This window comes from Syngnathus floridae, chromosome 2 (genome assembly GCF_059516105.1).
Source record: "Syngnathus floridae isolate MCC-2025c chromosome 2, RoL_Sflo_1.0, whole genome shotgun sequence".
Taxonomy (NCBI): domain Eukaryota; kingdom Metazoa; phylum Chordata; class Actinopteri; order Syngnathiformes; family Syngnathidae; genus Syngnathus; species Syngnathus floridae.
Window position 1 is genome coordinate 7,608,377 of NC_142414.1, and position 15,843 is coordinate 7,624,219.

Sequence of the window (15,843 nt, forward strand, 5' to 3'; positions counted from 1 at the left end):
TATTTAAGTAAAAATAATAAAAAGATAATAAAAATAATAATAAAAAAATAAATAATAAATGAATAAATAAATAATAAAAAAATAATGAAAAGATTCCGACTGGTTTTAAAGCATAAATTGACCCTGACTGTGCTAGATATGCAGAGTTTAAAAGTCCAAGACAGCGTTATACTTTTCACTGCTCCATTTTGATGAAGACCAATCATAACGAAGGGTGATGATGATGTTTGATTGCAGTGCGGCAAATATTTCAGAAAAAAGGAAGCGGTGACATCTGAGGACGGGTCACACAACAGAATCTTACGCAATGACGTGATTTGTTTGATTTAATTAGAGATGGCATGGCTTCCTTCACGCTGCATCCATCCTTCTGGGACCTTCTGGAGAAGACACGTGACTCACTCTGTGTTTAGGAAGTCACATGGGAAAAAAACCTTTTACAGTATAGGGAGTAGATCAGATGACATGAAGACCAATCACGGCAAAAAGTTCCAGCGGGTTTACGCCCGTGAGGTATATTTTCTAATCTGGACCTCATTTCCAAGCAGCGGACAGACACGGCCGCAGGAAGTCGTGACTTATTCGGTCGGATGAATGCCAACAGGTGGAAACGCAGGTGAATTGCACACTCTGCCATCATTTGTCCTGCCTGTCACTGAAATGGAGGGAATGGACTTGCCATTAATCTGCTACAGCCCCCCCTCTAAAAAAAAACCAACAGTTGCAATGTGTGTTTTGGTATAAAAAAACAGCACTCTATGATATTGTGTTTCATAGAAACACACTCAGAATATGATGAAATAGAATGTTGGGAATTAAACCGTTGATTCATTCATTGACACCCTTCTGATGTGCATGTGGCAGAATGTGTATACCACAAACTGTCAGTAAGATGCAGTAAGAAATATTTATTTGATGTCTTGCGTGTAGGAAAAATAATCTATGCCTGTGAGTACTGTTAAATTGTCTGTTTACAAGTGTTGCTCCACCGTTTGTCTTCAACTGTCAATGCTATGTATAAATGTGCTTGTTTTGATACATGTTTTGTTTCATGTTTAGCAAACTGACAGTACCTATTGTTGATATGTTAGATCTCATAAATTTGAGTCATTTTATTATGATTTTTTGTTAATTATTTTCAATTTTTTTATTTTTTTTTAAATTGTATTATTTTTATTTTATTTTTATTATTTTGTTATTTTATATTTCACACTTTATAGAGAAGGAGAAGACATTTTGTTGCTTTTTTTCCAATTATTTTAATTTTATTATTTTAATTTTATTTGTATTATTTAGTTATTTTATATTTCACACTTTACCTTTGCATTGGAGAAGAAGCTGCTTTTTGGAAGAATTGTTGAAAGTGCTGCGTGTTGTGAAGCTCATATCTAAAATGAAATTTTTGCTTGCAAGTCAAAGCAGCGGGAAAACGACATTAATATAGTGACACTTGATGATCACGACGTTTGGAATCTCTGAGTTGATCTAGTTCAGTTGCAGTGTCCAAGCTAATATTATTTGGTGACCCACCTCCCGTTCCGCCGGCACCTCCGAAGATTCCTCTGCCGTTGGGTTGATTAGGTGTCCAAACCTATCATTTGTTCATGTTGGCATATTTATCAGAGCCCAAAGCAAGCGCTCTGTTCAATTTCACTACTCATCTGCTGTTGTGGGCCTCGGGGGTCGCGCCTACCTGCTCGGACGTGTGGGATTGGTTTGCTTCGCCGGACCGTCATCAATCTGTTGGCTTGCACTCCATCAGTAAGCAACAGGCTTCCCAAAAAGACACATGATGAAACAAATGCTGGCTGAATCTCATTTAGCTGTCAGCGTATTGGGCTCTATCACCACTTGTGCTTGTTGCAATCTTTTTTTGTGCTTAGCAACACCAGGAGGCATTAGTGGTTGTGAGTTGAAGCAATTTTGACTTGACAGTGAGGCATGATACATTCACAATGGTTTTGTGCGTTGTGGTCATAGATGCAAAACAAACACACATGCTGACTGGACTGACGGTTGCCATGACGTCGTGGATCCGACGGCCACAACATTGTAAAAGGAAATGAACCGTAGCATTGGAAAAAAAAAAAAAAAATCAATAATCAAACAATATTGTTGGTGCGCAATCTGCATGGTCATATTTAGAAGGATATTATTATTATTATTTATAATTTTTTTCTTTTTATTATTATTTATTTATTTATTTTAGTGGTTAAGTTTGTCTTTAGTATAGTCTGAAGTCTTGGTTGTGATTAATGAAGAAAGAAAATCAGTTTTCTTGGGAAAGCCTTCTCAGGAAAGTTCCGACTTCCCTTTTTTTTGTTGATATTGTATATTTTAATTTTAAGTGTGAACGATTTATGCGCTTACTCCATTAAAACATCAGCCTCTCTTTTTTTTTCTTCCCTGTTTTCTTTGCATAATGCATTGTGCTGGTTACAAGATGTCCCGTTCTTTCACCTGAAGAAACAGGTTTTTTACTTTCCATTTCACATTTTGGGGCAAATGCTTCCAAATGCCAATCATGGTTCTGCAGATGACACACGGCTGGCTATATTTAGCAATGCCCCCAGATGACAGCAGTTCGATTGACGTGTGGTGTCACCGCCAAAAGCAAATTAACGAGACAAACCCAAATTCCCTTCAGCCAAACCAAAACAAACTTGACTTCATTAATGTGTAGCAGTCCCATATTTGGGCTACCGCAAGTCGATTACAAATTATTCAATTTTCCAAAGCTACTTTTTTCTTTAGCTGACTTCTAAATGTGCTTAAAAGTCGTCACTGGATGTTCTTTTCGTCATCTTGCTAAGCTACTTTAGCTTTCTCTTCTGGGCTTCCAAATGTTCTTTGCAAATACTTTTTTTTTTTTTTTTTGGGGTGTGCTTGCTCGATGTTCACAGCCCGACCGTTGTTATTTCACCGTGTCTGGACTTGTTTGAAGAGCTCAAAGCATAACATTCATTCATGACTTTTTCTGATTGCCCACAATCATCTTCTTGCATTGCCGTTTATGACGGTCTTCACACACAAAAGTTTAGCGAGGCACACCAAGGAACATTTTGTTTTCTCCGGGCGCTGATGTCCACTTAGAGAGAAGTACCATAGTCGAGCGACCTCTTCAGATTCCATTTGGAGACAATCTGACTTTCTCTTGATTGACGGCTACGTCCCACACGGTGGAGGTCTTCGGCCTCCATCCAATTGCAATGAATACAATCTTGCCTACCTTTGACTTGGTGCTTTTCGATCCAAATGATCACCAAACTAAGTGAAGTTCCCGAAGGTCGACTCCCATCCAGCTGTGTGAACCTCTCATGATGATCATGGTGAAGGTCGGCTCAAGCTTGAGCTTTATGTCAAAGGCTCAGAATATTTATTTACATGTGAAATTAAGAACATATTTCTTAATTGTTTCCCTGTTTAAATGAAGGTTAAATTTTAAAAAAATTGATTCCTTTATTGTTTTAATTCATCATAATTTTTCAAATTTTTTGTCTGGCGTGTTGTGTGTAAAATGTTAATGGAGCAAAATTATTAGTTTCCATTTTGGAATGCTGTGACTATCATGTAGAATAATTCTAATATAATAATTCTACCTTTTTATTAATTCTACCTCTTTATTAATTCTTCATTAATCACAACCTAATTCTAAGAATAATTCTATCTTTTTCAACGATGTGACCTCGCCGTGTGAGTAAACAACTTTTGCTTCCATGTCGGTCATATGTGAAGGTAGCAAAGTGTGTCGTGAAAAAGCTATTCGGTCAGGAAAATAGCTTTTGAAATTGTGAAAGGGCGGAATGACGACGCGCGCAATTGACAGACTGAAAGGCCCAATGTTCAATTCAATCTAACAGAACAAGTCTGGCGGACGGACAAATGGACGGACGGATGTTTCATTAAATATTGATGGACACATGCTGCTCTGAAGGCAACAATAAGATGGTCTCTTTGGGGAACTTAAGTCGCAACCATTCTCACAACGAAAACAAACATCCCAGTTGAGGGTTCCACAAAATATGTAGCTGGTGATCTTAGCATGGCAAAACTTGAGATTTTCTCTGAAAAACCTTGAGAACACATCCAAGAAATGTGTCAGTGGTTTGCGGAGCCGGATGACAGAAGGCGGGCACTTAACTTGTTGGCATGGCAGCAGCTGGATGGAAGAAGTGCAATCGTGAGTGAACGGGCCTTCATGCTGGCTGGAGTGGGTGGTCAAGGCCAATTGGCCTTGCGTGCGATGCAGGCAATGACGCCGACGGCGGCGGCGGCGAAAGCGAATGTAATCAATGTTTTCCAAGCAGTCAAGAAAATGGCGGGCGCTATTTTGAGAGCAAACTGAGCTCCGATGTTTGAATGGATTGCACTTGGAAGAGGCTTTTTAAATGTTCAACTCTTATGATGAAGTGCTGCTCGCGCGAATGAAAAGAGTTGACAAAATATTGGCTCGCTTCTATTTCAAGTTCAAGATCTGAGGAGCTCATAGATTGAAAGCAGTTGGGGAACGCATTAGCATGTTGGCTAGCACAAATTTGTGTAAGCCAAGTTAAGCCTCTCCAGGATTTCATTTGATATTCTCAATTTTTTTTCCAAATAATTTTCTCTCGCCAGCTCAAGATGATTTGAGCTTTGTAAGAACGGATTGCATGGCTCATCTCGATGGAAGTAGCCTCAAGCAGCAGATTGATTTGTGATTTGAGATGTTTACACCACCAGAAGGAGACTCATCAGAGCACAAAGACTTCTCACATTGCAATTTTGGTGACATCGTGACAACTGAAGTCTCAGTTTAGTCTTTCAAAAAGGAAACCAATTTCACCTTCTTCACTCTTTGATTATGCTATTAAAAGATAGATTGCTTTCTGCACATTTTTTTGTCACCCACTGTCAGTGGATGAAAAAATGTAGCTGACAGGGAGGGAGGGAGGGAGCGGGGAGGGGGCGGTCCTTACTTAAGCCCCAAGCAACTGTGATGTCATTTTCAGGGACAGATGAAATCGGGTGGATTTTTCTGCTTAATTGATTTTCCACAAAGCCAAAAGGAATCATCACTGTGCTGAGAACATATTAAACATCTAAGGAGAAATCTTTTTTGAGTTGACTTCCACTGAAAAGGGTGGATGAGCGTTGGGGTGGAATCTTCTTGATAATTCCAAATAATGATGCAACTTGTCTGAGACGCAGAACGAGTGGCACAGTCGGTAGCGTACTGCCATCTATCGGCCGCATTGCGTATTGTTTGAAAGCCGGATAAATGTCAGGAATGCTTGGAGAAAAAAAATTAAAAAAAGCATGAAAGCTTTCTCTCATCAGACTGGACAACACAACGTCTGTTTCTGTCCGCAGTCAGAATTCAACAGAAAAATCCCCCACACAAAACCCTTGTTTGCGTAATGATTTATTGACATTTGCTTTTCTTTTTATAGCGACATTATTTTCCATCTTTTTTTAAATTACAGGGATAATGACTGACTCACATACACGCATATGATTCAAGTTCATCTTATTGCAATAAACAAGAGTAGCCGGAAGGAATCAGGTATTGCTACAGTTCATCATACAAAGAAAGTCTTTGTCCATCCGACAGTGAAATTCAAAAATAACTTTATTGGCGAGACAAAGTTACAGCATGGCCTCTCTGTCTCTTTCTCTCTGCCCCCCCCCCCCCCCCCCCCGCAGGAGAGATGGAGGGCAGCATAAGGCTAAGGCTAGTAGCCTAACATCTGCTCTGCAAATAAGAACCCAACGTGATTTTGAGCATTTTGTGAATATCAAACATGAGCCGTGATGATTGCTTCATTTGTGGAGCACTGGATCACGTGACGACGGCACGGCTTCCAAATATGACCTTTTGACCTCCGGAAGAGAACGAGAAGGTGTCAGCGCACGCAGGAACAGAAGGAGAGCACGCACCCCTGGAAGAGAACACTGACGACGAGGCAAATGGATCATCTTCCCGTTTTAAAACAACTAGAAAACCATTCTGCCAGTTTTGTGAGTCGATAGCTTTTTGTCGCAAGACTTCTGGCGTTATACCCTGTTCCCAAAGCAGACATTAGCTAAGCAAAAAAAAAAAAAAAAAAAGTTCTTTAATATGAACCCAATTCCATCTTTGTAGTCCAGTTTAGGAAGCCCGGGGAAGGTTCACCACCCTCATGGAAGAAAAACTCTGCTCCTGGTTGACATGTACGACTCTGAATGACATGTCACAAAGCTAAACAACAACAACGACAAAATGCTCGTGGCTTTGCAATATTCAGACAAAAAGACTAAAACATTAGAATTCATTGCTTCTCAAAGAAAGGCGGCACAGTGAACATGTCCGGAGCTCATTTGCGGCAATCGCTGCTCCCCTCCCTCTTTCCAAAATGTCATCATGGTGTTGCTTCTCTTTGTTTTTTTGGTGCTCTGAAGTCAAAGTGTGAACTCAATAAAGTGCTCACCATGCAGAGGAAAACAAATCACGGTGCATTTCATGGCTTTTAGGAAGAAGTTTGACCTCACTGTGGTTCTTCTCCAATTGTCGCTCATTGCTCAAGTCATGTATTTGGCTTCTATCCGATCACTCCTTCTTTCTCTTTTGGATTTTCATGTGTTTGCTCCATGAAAGGAAGGCTTGGTGAGGTGGAAGATGAAGGAGCAGGCTTGGGGGAAAAAAAAGCCAGACCTAAAAGTAACAAGTTGGTGTTGCAACCTCAGCACCCACAGCTTGATGAGACGTAGCTTTCTCCAAGAGAACATGGAATACAGCAGTTGCCATTTCAGTGCATACTTTGACTTTCCCAAGCAGATGCTAATATGCGACTAGCATGTAGCTGGCCTGATTGCCACCCCATTGACATAATTCCTGCAGTATAAAGAAAGCGCCAGTAGGTGGCAGTGTAACCTTTCGGCCGACCGGTTGTTGGCTCTGACTCGTCACTGTCATGCACCTTCTTTACTTGTGTGCCATTAAGGAATGTTTTTGGAAAAAATTAGGTGAAATTGCAGGATGAAACAAAAATGCGCTCATGAAGCCCAACTTTTTGGAAATCGTGAATACTATGTTGTTTATTTAAAAGTGAACAATTTTGAAGTTGTCGGATTATGTTCCAATTTGGAGATTCCTACGTCCCAGCCTGCTCTGGTTTCTGTGGAAATGTGTTTGTTGGTACCATCTATTTTGGAAATGCAGATTTGTCCAATCTGAAATACTTTTCTCACTCGAGCTGACATTATCTTTTGTTGCTTTTACGACTTGCGTGTGCATTATTACGAGCAAACACCCCGGCAAAAAAAAAAAGTGGACTATCACAGCAAAGCTACCAAAAACCAAATGTGTTTTTTGGAAGTGCATAGGATGAGAAGAGCACATTTTGTCATGATGACAGGAAAGAAACAACACGGTGCAGTGACACGTGGTTTTGATATGCGTTTCTTTTTTGTAGCTATTTGGGACTGCCAGGAGAGTCGGTCAGGATGTGCCAGGAACTTCAACCCCTTATGAATAATCATCTCTGACCATTCAATCTGCAAGTCTCGCAGAAGTCTCAGAAATGGAGGAAGAATTTCAGGTAAAGGGAAATATGAGAGACTGCTCCGCCCTCTTTTTTTTTTTCTCAGTTCAAAGTTTGGATCAGTTACTGTCTGCATCTTCACAGTGTGCTTTTGGAGTGGCTGATCCTGATCAGGCCCGAGTCAGTAAGGGGAGAAGAGGATGGGTCCGTGGGTGGTGCGGATGGGTCCCGGCGCGGGTCTTAAGATGGCGTGGCTGAGGGGCGGTCCTTGCAGAAGGTGGTGATGCGGGTGCGGCGCCGGGGCCGCCGCGCGGAGCGCCAGCGGATTCGTCGAAGCGGCCGCCGCCATAGCCGCCGCCACGGCTAAAGGGCTGGGGAGCAGGCCGGCCCCTAACGCTTTGCTCAGACTCTTGGAGAACGTCAGAGAAGACTAAAAGTGGCGAGGAGCAGACACAACAATTAGTTGGAGGCCACCAACATCAGAGGTGGCTTTTTGGAGAGTTAGCTAAGATTCCAGATTAACGCCGTCAAGTCTGAATTTACCGTCAGATCAGCTCCCCTGTGCTTCTTGTGCCGGCCGAGGAGAGGGTTGGGCTTGCCCGCCATGCCGTCCCGGTGCCTCCGACTTGATATGTGCTGCAGCAAACAGACAGCTGACATGATGACACTGGCGGACTTTGAAGAAGAAGATGGACCATCCATCCGTCCATCCGTCCATCCGTCCATCCATCCATCCATCCATCCATCCATCCATCCATCCATCCATCCATCCATCCATCCATCCATCCATCCATCCATCCATCCATCCATCCATCCATCCATCCATCCATCCATCCATCCATCCATCCATCCATCCATCCATCCATCCATCCATCCATCCATCCATCTTCCGCATACCTGTTTGAGCTGCAGTTCAGAATTGACCCGCACATTGCAGATCTCACAGTGGAAGGTTCTTTCCTGAGTGTTGGGGTCAACCGGGCCGCCTCCCTGCTCCCCACTGGGCTTGGGACCCAGGCGTGGATATGCCTTTATTGGGCCCAGCCCGCTCCGAGCCTCCAAAATAGTTTTGTGTTTGGTACCTGCGTGCAGACACAAATGTTTTTTTTAAAATGCTCTCAAGTGGCCTGAATGAAGCAAAAATGTATGGGCTGTATTTCTCCAATAAAGCGAGCTGCAGCTGTAGCACAAAAAAACGCCCGCGAGTTATACAGCTGCACAGCAGGTGAGCTCCGAGAGATCAAGCCCAGTCTGCTCATTCATGTGTCATTTTTATTACAATATTGTCGTTTGATGTTCCCGTTTGTGAAGACAGGGGAAGTTAGCGCCACATGTGCCGCATTGTTGCTTTTCTTCCTTGATGGCATATTATTGCAGAGCAGTCTGGGGTCGGGATGAAGGCCTTTGCGTTTTTGTTTTTGTATAACAACAATGATGGAGTGACGCTATTATAGTAGTGACCAATTCCACGAGGTATCTATCTAACGGCAAAATTCAAATAATACAATAACACATTCAGTGCCATTGACAGTTATAGACGTGAAAAATATAACTGGGTTGGCAGTGAATGAGTTAAAAACCCCGCTCAGATATTTTTAGTATCGGTGTTGAAGATCATCGCTGTGCAATGACAATGCAGGTATTCGGGAGGAAAGTCCAAAGGGGAGGGGCGAGTCTTGGGGTGTTTTGGGGCAGTCGTGCTCACTTGAGAGCAAGTGCCTCGTTGTCACGGCGTGTAAAAAAGCTGCGACAAGCTGGTGGCGGACGAAATGAAATTTGAAACACATCGCAAGGAGGCGAAATGTTTGCTACTGGAGCGTCGTGTCGTTGGCTGGTTCAAGCGTGTCAGTGTCAATCATGTGATCATGTCGGTGTCGTACTCCAACGTCTACCGTGCCCCCTCCCCCCCACCCTTGAAGGAAAGCCACTGGCTCAGTCTTGACACTCCCAAAGCCCTTTGAACAGAGTTAAGGTTTCAGAATGATGGAAGGCGAGGAGGGGGGTGGGGTCACGGGGGTGACATACACCGAGGAGGACGAAAGCTGCTTCTACTCAAGGCCAGAAATGTTTTCTTCTCGCCTTTCTTCTATTTCGGTCTTTGTAAGCTTGCCCTCACATGTGTAGAGCGACACGCAAAGCACATTTCTACAAATAACAACATGGCCAATGTGTTTGCCTGAATGTCCTGACAGCATTTCACACACTTTTTCCGTCTTTATTTTTAGAGTCTGCAAACGTACGCCGTTTTGTTTCATTGATTCCAGAACATTCCGACTCAAGTGGAGCGGGCTGGCCTTCATGACCCGGTGTGGTTTTTTTTTCTTTTTTTCTTCTATTTGGTTCAGGGGACGCCTGATTCGAGTAGCAAGTGCGTCGCTAGCTTGCCCTCGAGAAAACCACGAGAAACTCAAACAAGGGAGAAAACAATTGCAGCTCAAAATGATGAAAGCTGCAAAACTTAAATGGTGTGTAACCCCCATTAATAATGCATGGGTATAAAAATAACTATTAAAAAAAAAATGTTGGCCCTTTACAGTACATTTGGTCTGCAGATGGATAACAAAGCAAAGCCATGGATAAACACAAGCACACAAGCACTAATGAGCAGACAAGGGGGGGGGGGGGGGGGAAGGTCACGCGGAGGGCAAGAAGGATTAAAACAGAAAAGTAACATTTTGCGGCATGGAGACGTGCTCGCTGTTTTTCTTTTGCGTAAACAAACATATTTGGTGTAAGCAGAAGGATGCAGGGATCTGCGTCATGCCAACGAAGAGAGAAAATCGTCCATTTTAGCTTCAATTGTTTATCCCAGTGTTTGGAGCCAAGGCAGCCACTTTAAACAAGATCAGAGCAAATCCTCAAATATTGACCATCGTGTCTACATTGACTCAAATTGAAAATAAAGCCGATCTGCTTGCTTCTGTTGAATGACTGGAAGGAAACATGAGAAGACGCTGAGGTCTTAGTTACACTCAGGTAGGATATCAGTACGCCTTCTGAACTTTGGACCAGGTCATCCTCAGGTGTGGACCCAAATGGCTGTTTTTCAACACTCACCTTTATTGTGAGCTTCCAGCTGAGACAAGGAATTGACAGCCACCTTGCACAAGGAGCAGTACAGAAGCTTCTTTGCCTTGTCCTCCTCCGTCTCCGGGCCGGGCGGGCCGCCCGCCGGAACCGGGGGCGACTCGGAGTTGGCACCGGAAGAAGACGTGGAGCTCGGGGGAGGGACGGGAGTGGGCAAATTGGGAAGTACACTGGGAGGCTCTAAGGGTGAGGCGGGTGAGGTGCTCTGAGGCGGGAGAGCTCCTGGGGCAAGCCCGTTTGACAGAGGCTGCGTTTCATCTGCGGAGAAAAAAATAATTGTACCTGACATTAAATACAGCAGGGTTGTCAAAATTATTTTTGTCGCGGGCTGCATCTTAGTCATAGTTTCCTTCGGAGAGCCATTGAAATCCAAATAAATGTGTGGATGTCTCATATATGACAAACTAGTGAGAAACTAAATGAATAACTAGTTTTCAAAACAAAGACTAATAAAAACTGTTTAGATATTTCAAAAAATATGAATGGTAATAAAAGTTGCTAGCAATATCGCTATTTTTTAAAAGTGAAAACAATTTATAATTTTAGCATTGACATATGAATTTGATGCACGATTTGCGGGCCACATAAAATGATGTGGTGGGCCGTATCTGGCCCCCGGGCCTTGAGTTTGACACCTGTGAAAGCGAGTTTGGCATGTTGAGATCACACAAGGCAGTGGAAAGCAGGTGCGAGTCAAATAGTTTCATTTCCGACCACACGCGCCAAAAAGAATGAAAACCCGTCGGACAGCCAAAAGACGAGGGGGGGGCTCATTTCCGGCAGACGTGAAGCTGTTGTTAGCGTGTTTGACTTGAGTGAAATGTTTATTTGAGGTGGGAAATCGATACGTTAGCTGGTGCGTTAGCTTCTTTCCTACACAGCTGTTCCTTTTGGCACGTTTTGTCAGAAGTAACAAAGTCCGTCTTTCCCGTACTTGACATGCCTTCTCGTTTTTTGTTTGTGAACCTGTTGGCACAATGATCCGTCCGCCCGTCTGTCCGCACGAGCACATGTGTTTTTGCTAATGCTACGCCATGCCTGTGGTATTCACCCTGGTTGTTGTCTGAACAAGACGCCCTAAATTTGGGTGGCTTACTCACTCACCCCCAACGAGGAGGTCGAGCGGGCGGGTTCGGCCCTTCTCCAAATTCCCCCTGATGTCGAGCCAACTTGAGCGCCGCGCTAAAGCCTCCCACCAGATTACGGCATTAAAGGGCTACCATGAGATATTTGCGGTCAGAAGACAAGCTCTCAATTCAACGACTCCGTCGCTCTTTAACAGCTTTGTCTTGACAGCTCGTATATTTATCTTCCATGAGATCATTTTGGAGTTATGCAAAAAAAAAAGAAATCTTTGATGACATCATATCTGATGAACGGGCTTTCCGAAATGACAATCCATGCAGGTTTGGAGGTTTCCAGCTGCAGATGTTCTCTTAGCCAGAAATTTTTATTTTTTTGGGTCGAAATGGAGCCTTCTCATTCGTCCTGTGCTGCAAGCCAGCGTTTGACGCTCCAAATACAAGCAGGCCATTTGCGAAGCCGATGAAGGCTTGAGCAGATTCTAAACATCTAAATTAGGAACACATGACCCACATATTTGAATTCTACTGGGGAGGACTATTGATCACAGATCCATAGCATACGGTTGACATCTGGTCAAGTTCGTGGAACGGCCGAACGCCTCCTAACCCTCAAAGCAGGTCAGCCAAAGGCGAAGTAACACTCCCAAAGTTCTTTTTGGGCTACTAGCGGATTTGCTCAGCTTTTGCTATAATTAGCCAATGTTTGCGTCAAGTAAGAATTGGACTGTGACGGACAGCACGATAGCGTCAATTAAGGCCTGACATACTGATAGTCCGCCTCAACTCCAAACAGCAGAAATGTTCACTTGGGGGGGGGGGGGGGTCATGGAGGTCAACAAAGAGCGTTAACACAGTCCAGATGCTTGATAAGTGTGTCTGCGTACATAATCCATGTCAGGAAATGAAAGTTACGCATCATATGCTGTTGCTTTGTCGGTGAAGTCGTGGGAGTCTTTTAGATTCCACCAAAGGAATGTTTTTGAGCCGGATGCTGGAAACATTATCTGTCAAAACATTGGGGGTCATCAAATGATGCTGTGGGAGATTCTACCACAAGTTCAGCATTGAAAAGCTTAGCTCGTTCAACTTGCTAGCCGCCCGCCAAGACATTATGCTAGCTCAATTGTTGATGAGGCGCGCATCGGGTTTGAAACTCAATGCTCATCTTGAGCGCTAGCTAGCTAGCTAGCTAGCTAGCTAGCTGATGGGTGCCCTTCACCCTCATCACGCAAACGGAGAAATTTCAGATAGGAACTTACATCTTTTGAATCGTTTGACCATTTTGTAACAATTTCCACATATGATAAGATGTGATGTTTGAACCACTAGAATGGAAACCCTATTTACCCCGCGTAACCTAATAGTCAGGCGCTAGTCATGCAACCTAGCCTATCGCATGAACGTCATCGCTTTAATTGTCCTTGAGTGTGTCTACGTGTGTGTGGAGGACAACAAGGCCCAACATTCAAGTGGGTGAGTGTATCAGAGAACAGCGAGGGGAAGAAGGTGAAGTTGTGTTTGTCTTCATGTTACCAGCTGCCTTTCCATCACCCCCAGAGTCAAGTCAAGTCCTCAGCTTACCATAGCAAATCCCTCAAAGCAAAGAAGACCTTCTCCGAAAGGTCAACAGCCTGGATAAAGGACGCCACCAATTATGTATTGCTGGACGTACAGCACAGATTGAATACATTAGTTTTTTTTTTTTTTTAGCAAATTCCACAGCGAGCGTTTCCACGAGAACGAGGAATGAATGCGTCGGTATCTTCTGAAAGCCGCTTTGCAACCAAGTCAATGATTCAGCATTATTGTCACGGCCATGTTGTGTGTTTTTGCTGACTTTCTGTTTTTAGCTTCCCCCGTGTCCCGCTTTTCTTGGTTGACCTTGCACATTAGTTAGTTCCTTGTTTCAGCCAATCAGCTCCCTCCAGTCACTCGTGTCATGTCCAGGTGTAGCATGTCCCGTCGCTTGGCTCGTATTCGGTTCCCTGGTTTTGTTCCATCTTTGATTTCTGATATGTTTGTTATTTGAATCCATCCACCCCTTTTCTGAATTCCTTCTTCTCAAATTCTGGATTATGCACGTTGTTCTTGGCCTCAGTGGGAAGAACCAGAGTGAAATCACACATTCACATGCTTCAAAGAGGGCAAGGCAGGAAGACGCAAGGGTCACAACAAGTCGATTCTTTCACATGTTTCTACTTTGTGTTGCCAATAATAGCGGGCTTGCTTTGGCTCAGCGTGCTCCAATGGTGAGTTCAAATCCCTCTGGAGAGACGCAGAGCAACCCAAACGGACCTCTCGCTATTACGGGATGGCTAACACAACAATCTTGGCTTTTAAAGTGGTTTTGCGGGTTAAAATAAAGTCAAAGGTGGTTCAAGGTTCACAGTTTTGTACTTGAAAATACATCTGCATTGTTTTTGCTTTGCGCCGCTGCCACTTTTGGGAAGGAATCTTTATAAATGTCACCAAAACAAGGCAGCTATGTCGCCTGGCGCTTATACCAAGGACAAGTCCGGGGACACTGAGGCAATGGAAAATGCAACACGGAGGAAGCAACAGAGAGGAGACACACGGCCTCCACGTCAAAGCTACAAATATAAAGATGAGCTGAGTTGAGCTGCTGGATAAAGAGATTCTGAGAAAACAACTGGACGACACAAGGTCGCACCGTGACTCTTGTTTCTCAAGTTGGACTAAGTGCTAATGTTTGCTCAACGGCGCCATCTTAATTGCCTCGGGCGAGTTACTATAACGACATTACTGTCCTTCCTCTTCTACAAGTTTCCCTCCTTCACACACGTGATCGTCTTAATAGCATAAGCTTGTGTTTCCCATTAACATAAATGTATTTATATTAAAGTTAAGGAACAGAAACATCCCAGTTGCGTGCAATTTAGTCTCAATTCCGTCTTCTAAATGAACAGGAAGAAAATAAAAAGAGTTCCACGCCAGATGCTACACTGAAAGACGGCCAATCAGTTAGAACATCGAATGTTGTGCGACGGCAACCGATCAACGGTGACCGAAAGGCCAGCCGATGGAAGAAAGCAGTCGTGGCAAGACCGGTGCCAAGGGAGTGGATGCAATACTAATGAAATATTAGTCATCCCCAAATTCCGAAGCATGACCGTAAACGTGTTGTAATTTCTCCAAAGTCGCAAAACATGAACGAGTCGAACGAAAAAAAAAAAAACAAATCCACTCCGCTCCTCGATGTGATACCAAGGGAATGTCCCGCTGCTCGTGTTCAAAACATGTTTACATTTAACAGATGGGGAGCATAGCTGTGGTTAGACTTGATTAAAACAAGATATTATCTTTGGCACACGCTCGACGAGAGCAGGATAAAAAGTAAATGCCCCTTTTGGATTTGTGCAGTTGTAGGCGATGAGCAATCAAAACAGCATTGGTGCTGTAATGTAAGATGGCTGCGACACTTCTTGGGATCATTTCCAGCTGCAAATATTGATCAGAAAAGAAAAAATATGTATTTGGCAGGAGTCCATTTTTGTTTGTGGAGATAAAATAAAATAATGCATGGCGCGTGACATATTTCTGCGCTAAGGCAGGTTGGACCCAAAACTGGTTACAAACTTAATTTGAATTTTGTTGAACAGCATTGATAAGCGGATTGTCGTCAGCAATTTGCCTCAGCAACTCTGAGTTTGTATTTGCTATCCTTGAGAATGTTCCATTTGTTTTTTCTTTCCCAAGATAAGTGCTTGCCAGTGCAATTTGTGCCCGCTATTGCGTGAAGCGTTTTCTGCTTTGTCACCTTGTTTGCCGGTCTCGCTATCTGAGGCAGCGCCCGGAGGAGATGGAGAGGCGGTGGGGGTCACAGTCTGAGGTTTGTCGCCATCTTGACAGCGACTCTTTGACGTCTCGATGCCTTTGACTCTCCTGGCGTGTCGGTTTCCTTTGTAGTGAGCTTCCGCTTGGTTCTGGATTGTGACACAAGAACACGTTAACTATTGCCTCTTGCAATGCATTCCTTCATCACTGACTTTGTGAATGATTGAATGGTCATCGAGTGTGTAACCAGGCTTTATTTGTATGGAATTCTTTAAAAAGAAAAAAAAAACATATCAGGTGCTGTGTGAACTGCAAATAAATAAATAGAACAAATAAACTCATATTTAAATCAATATTTGAATAAACATATCACGTGC

The 15,843-nt window shown here is 43.4% G+C and overlaps 1 protein-coding gene and 1 long non-coding RNA gene across 3 annotated transcripts in view; one reads left to right on the plus strand and one right to left on the minus strand.

The window, feature by feature from the left end:
• Positions 1–5,385: 5,385 nt before the first annotated feature.
• Positions 5,386–15,843, minus strand: part of znf385a (zinc finger protein 385A) — a 30,735-nt gene continuing 20,277 nt past the window's right edge. For both annotated transcript variants that reach the window (XM_088368776.1, XM_088368777.1), the window contains 5 exons: positions 15,450–15,615; positions 10,557–10,844; positions 8,397–8,581; positions 8,043–8,135; positions 5,386–7,929 (listed from right to left, as the gene is read on the minus strand). In XM_088368776.1, coding sequence (XP_088224902.1) covers positions 7,681–7,929; positions 8,043–8,135; positions 8,397–8,581; positions 10,557–10,844; positions 15,450–15,615 — 981 coding nt within the window. In that variant the 3' untranslated portion in view covers positions 5,386–7,680. The remainder of the gene's footprint in view (positions 7,930–8,042; positions 8,136–8,396; positions 8,582–10,556; positions 10,845–15,449; positions 15,616–15,843) is intronic.
• LOC148401493 (uncharacterized) lies at positions 6,871–8,723 on the plus strand. The gene is made up of 3 exons (XR_015857098.1): positions 6,871–7,037; positions 7,431–7,556; positions 7,644–8,723. It is a non-coding gene; the product is annotated as an uncharacterized LOC148401493 (long non-coding RNA).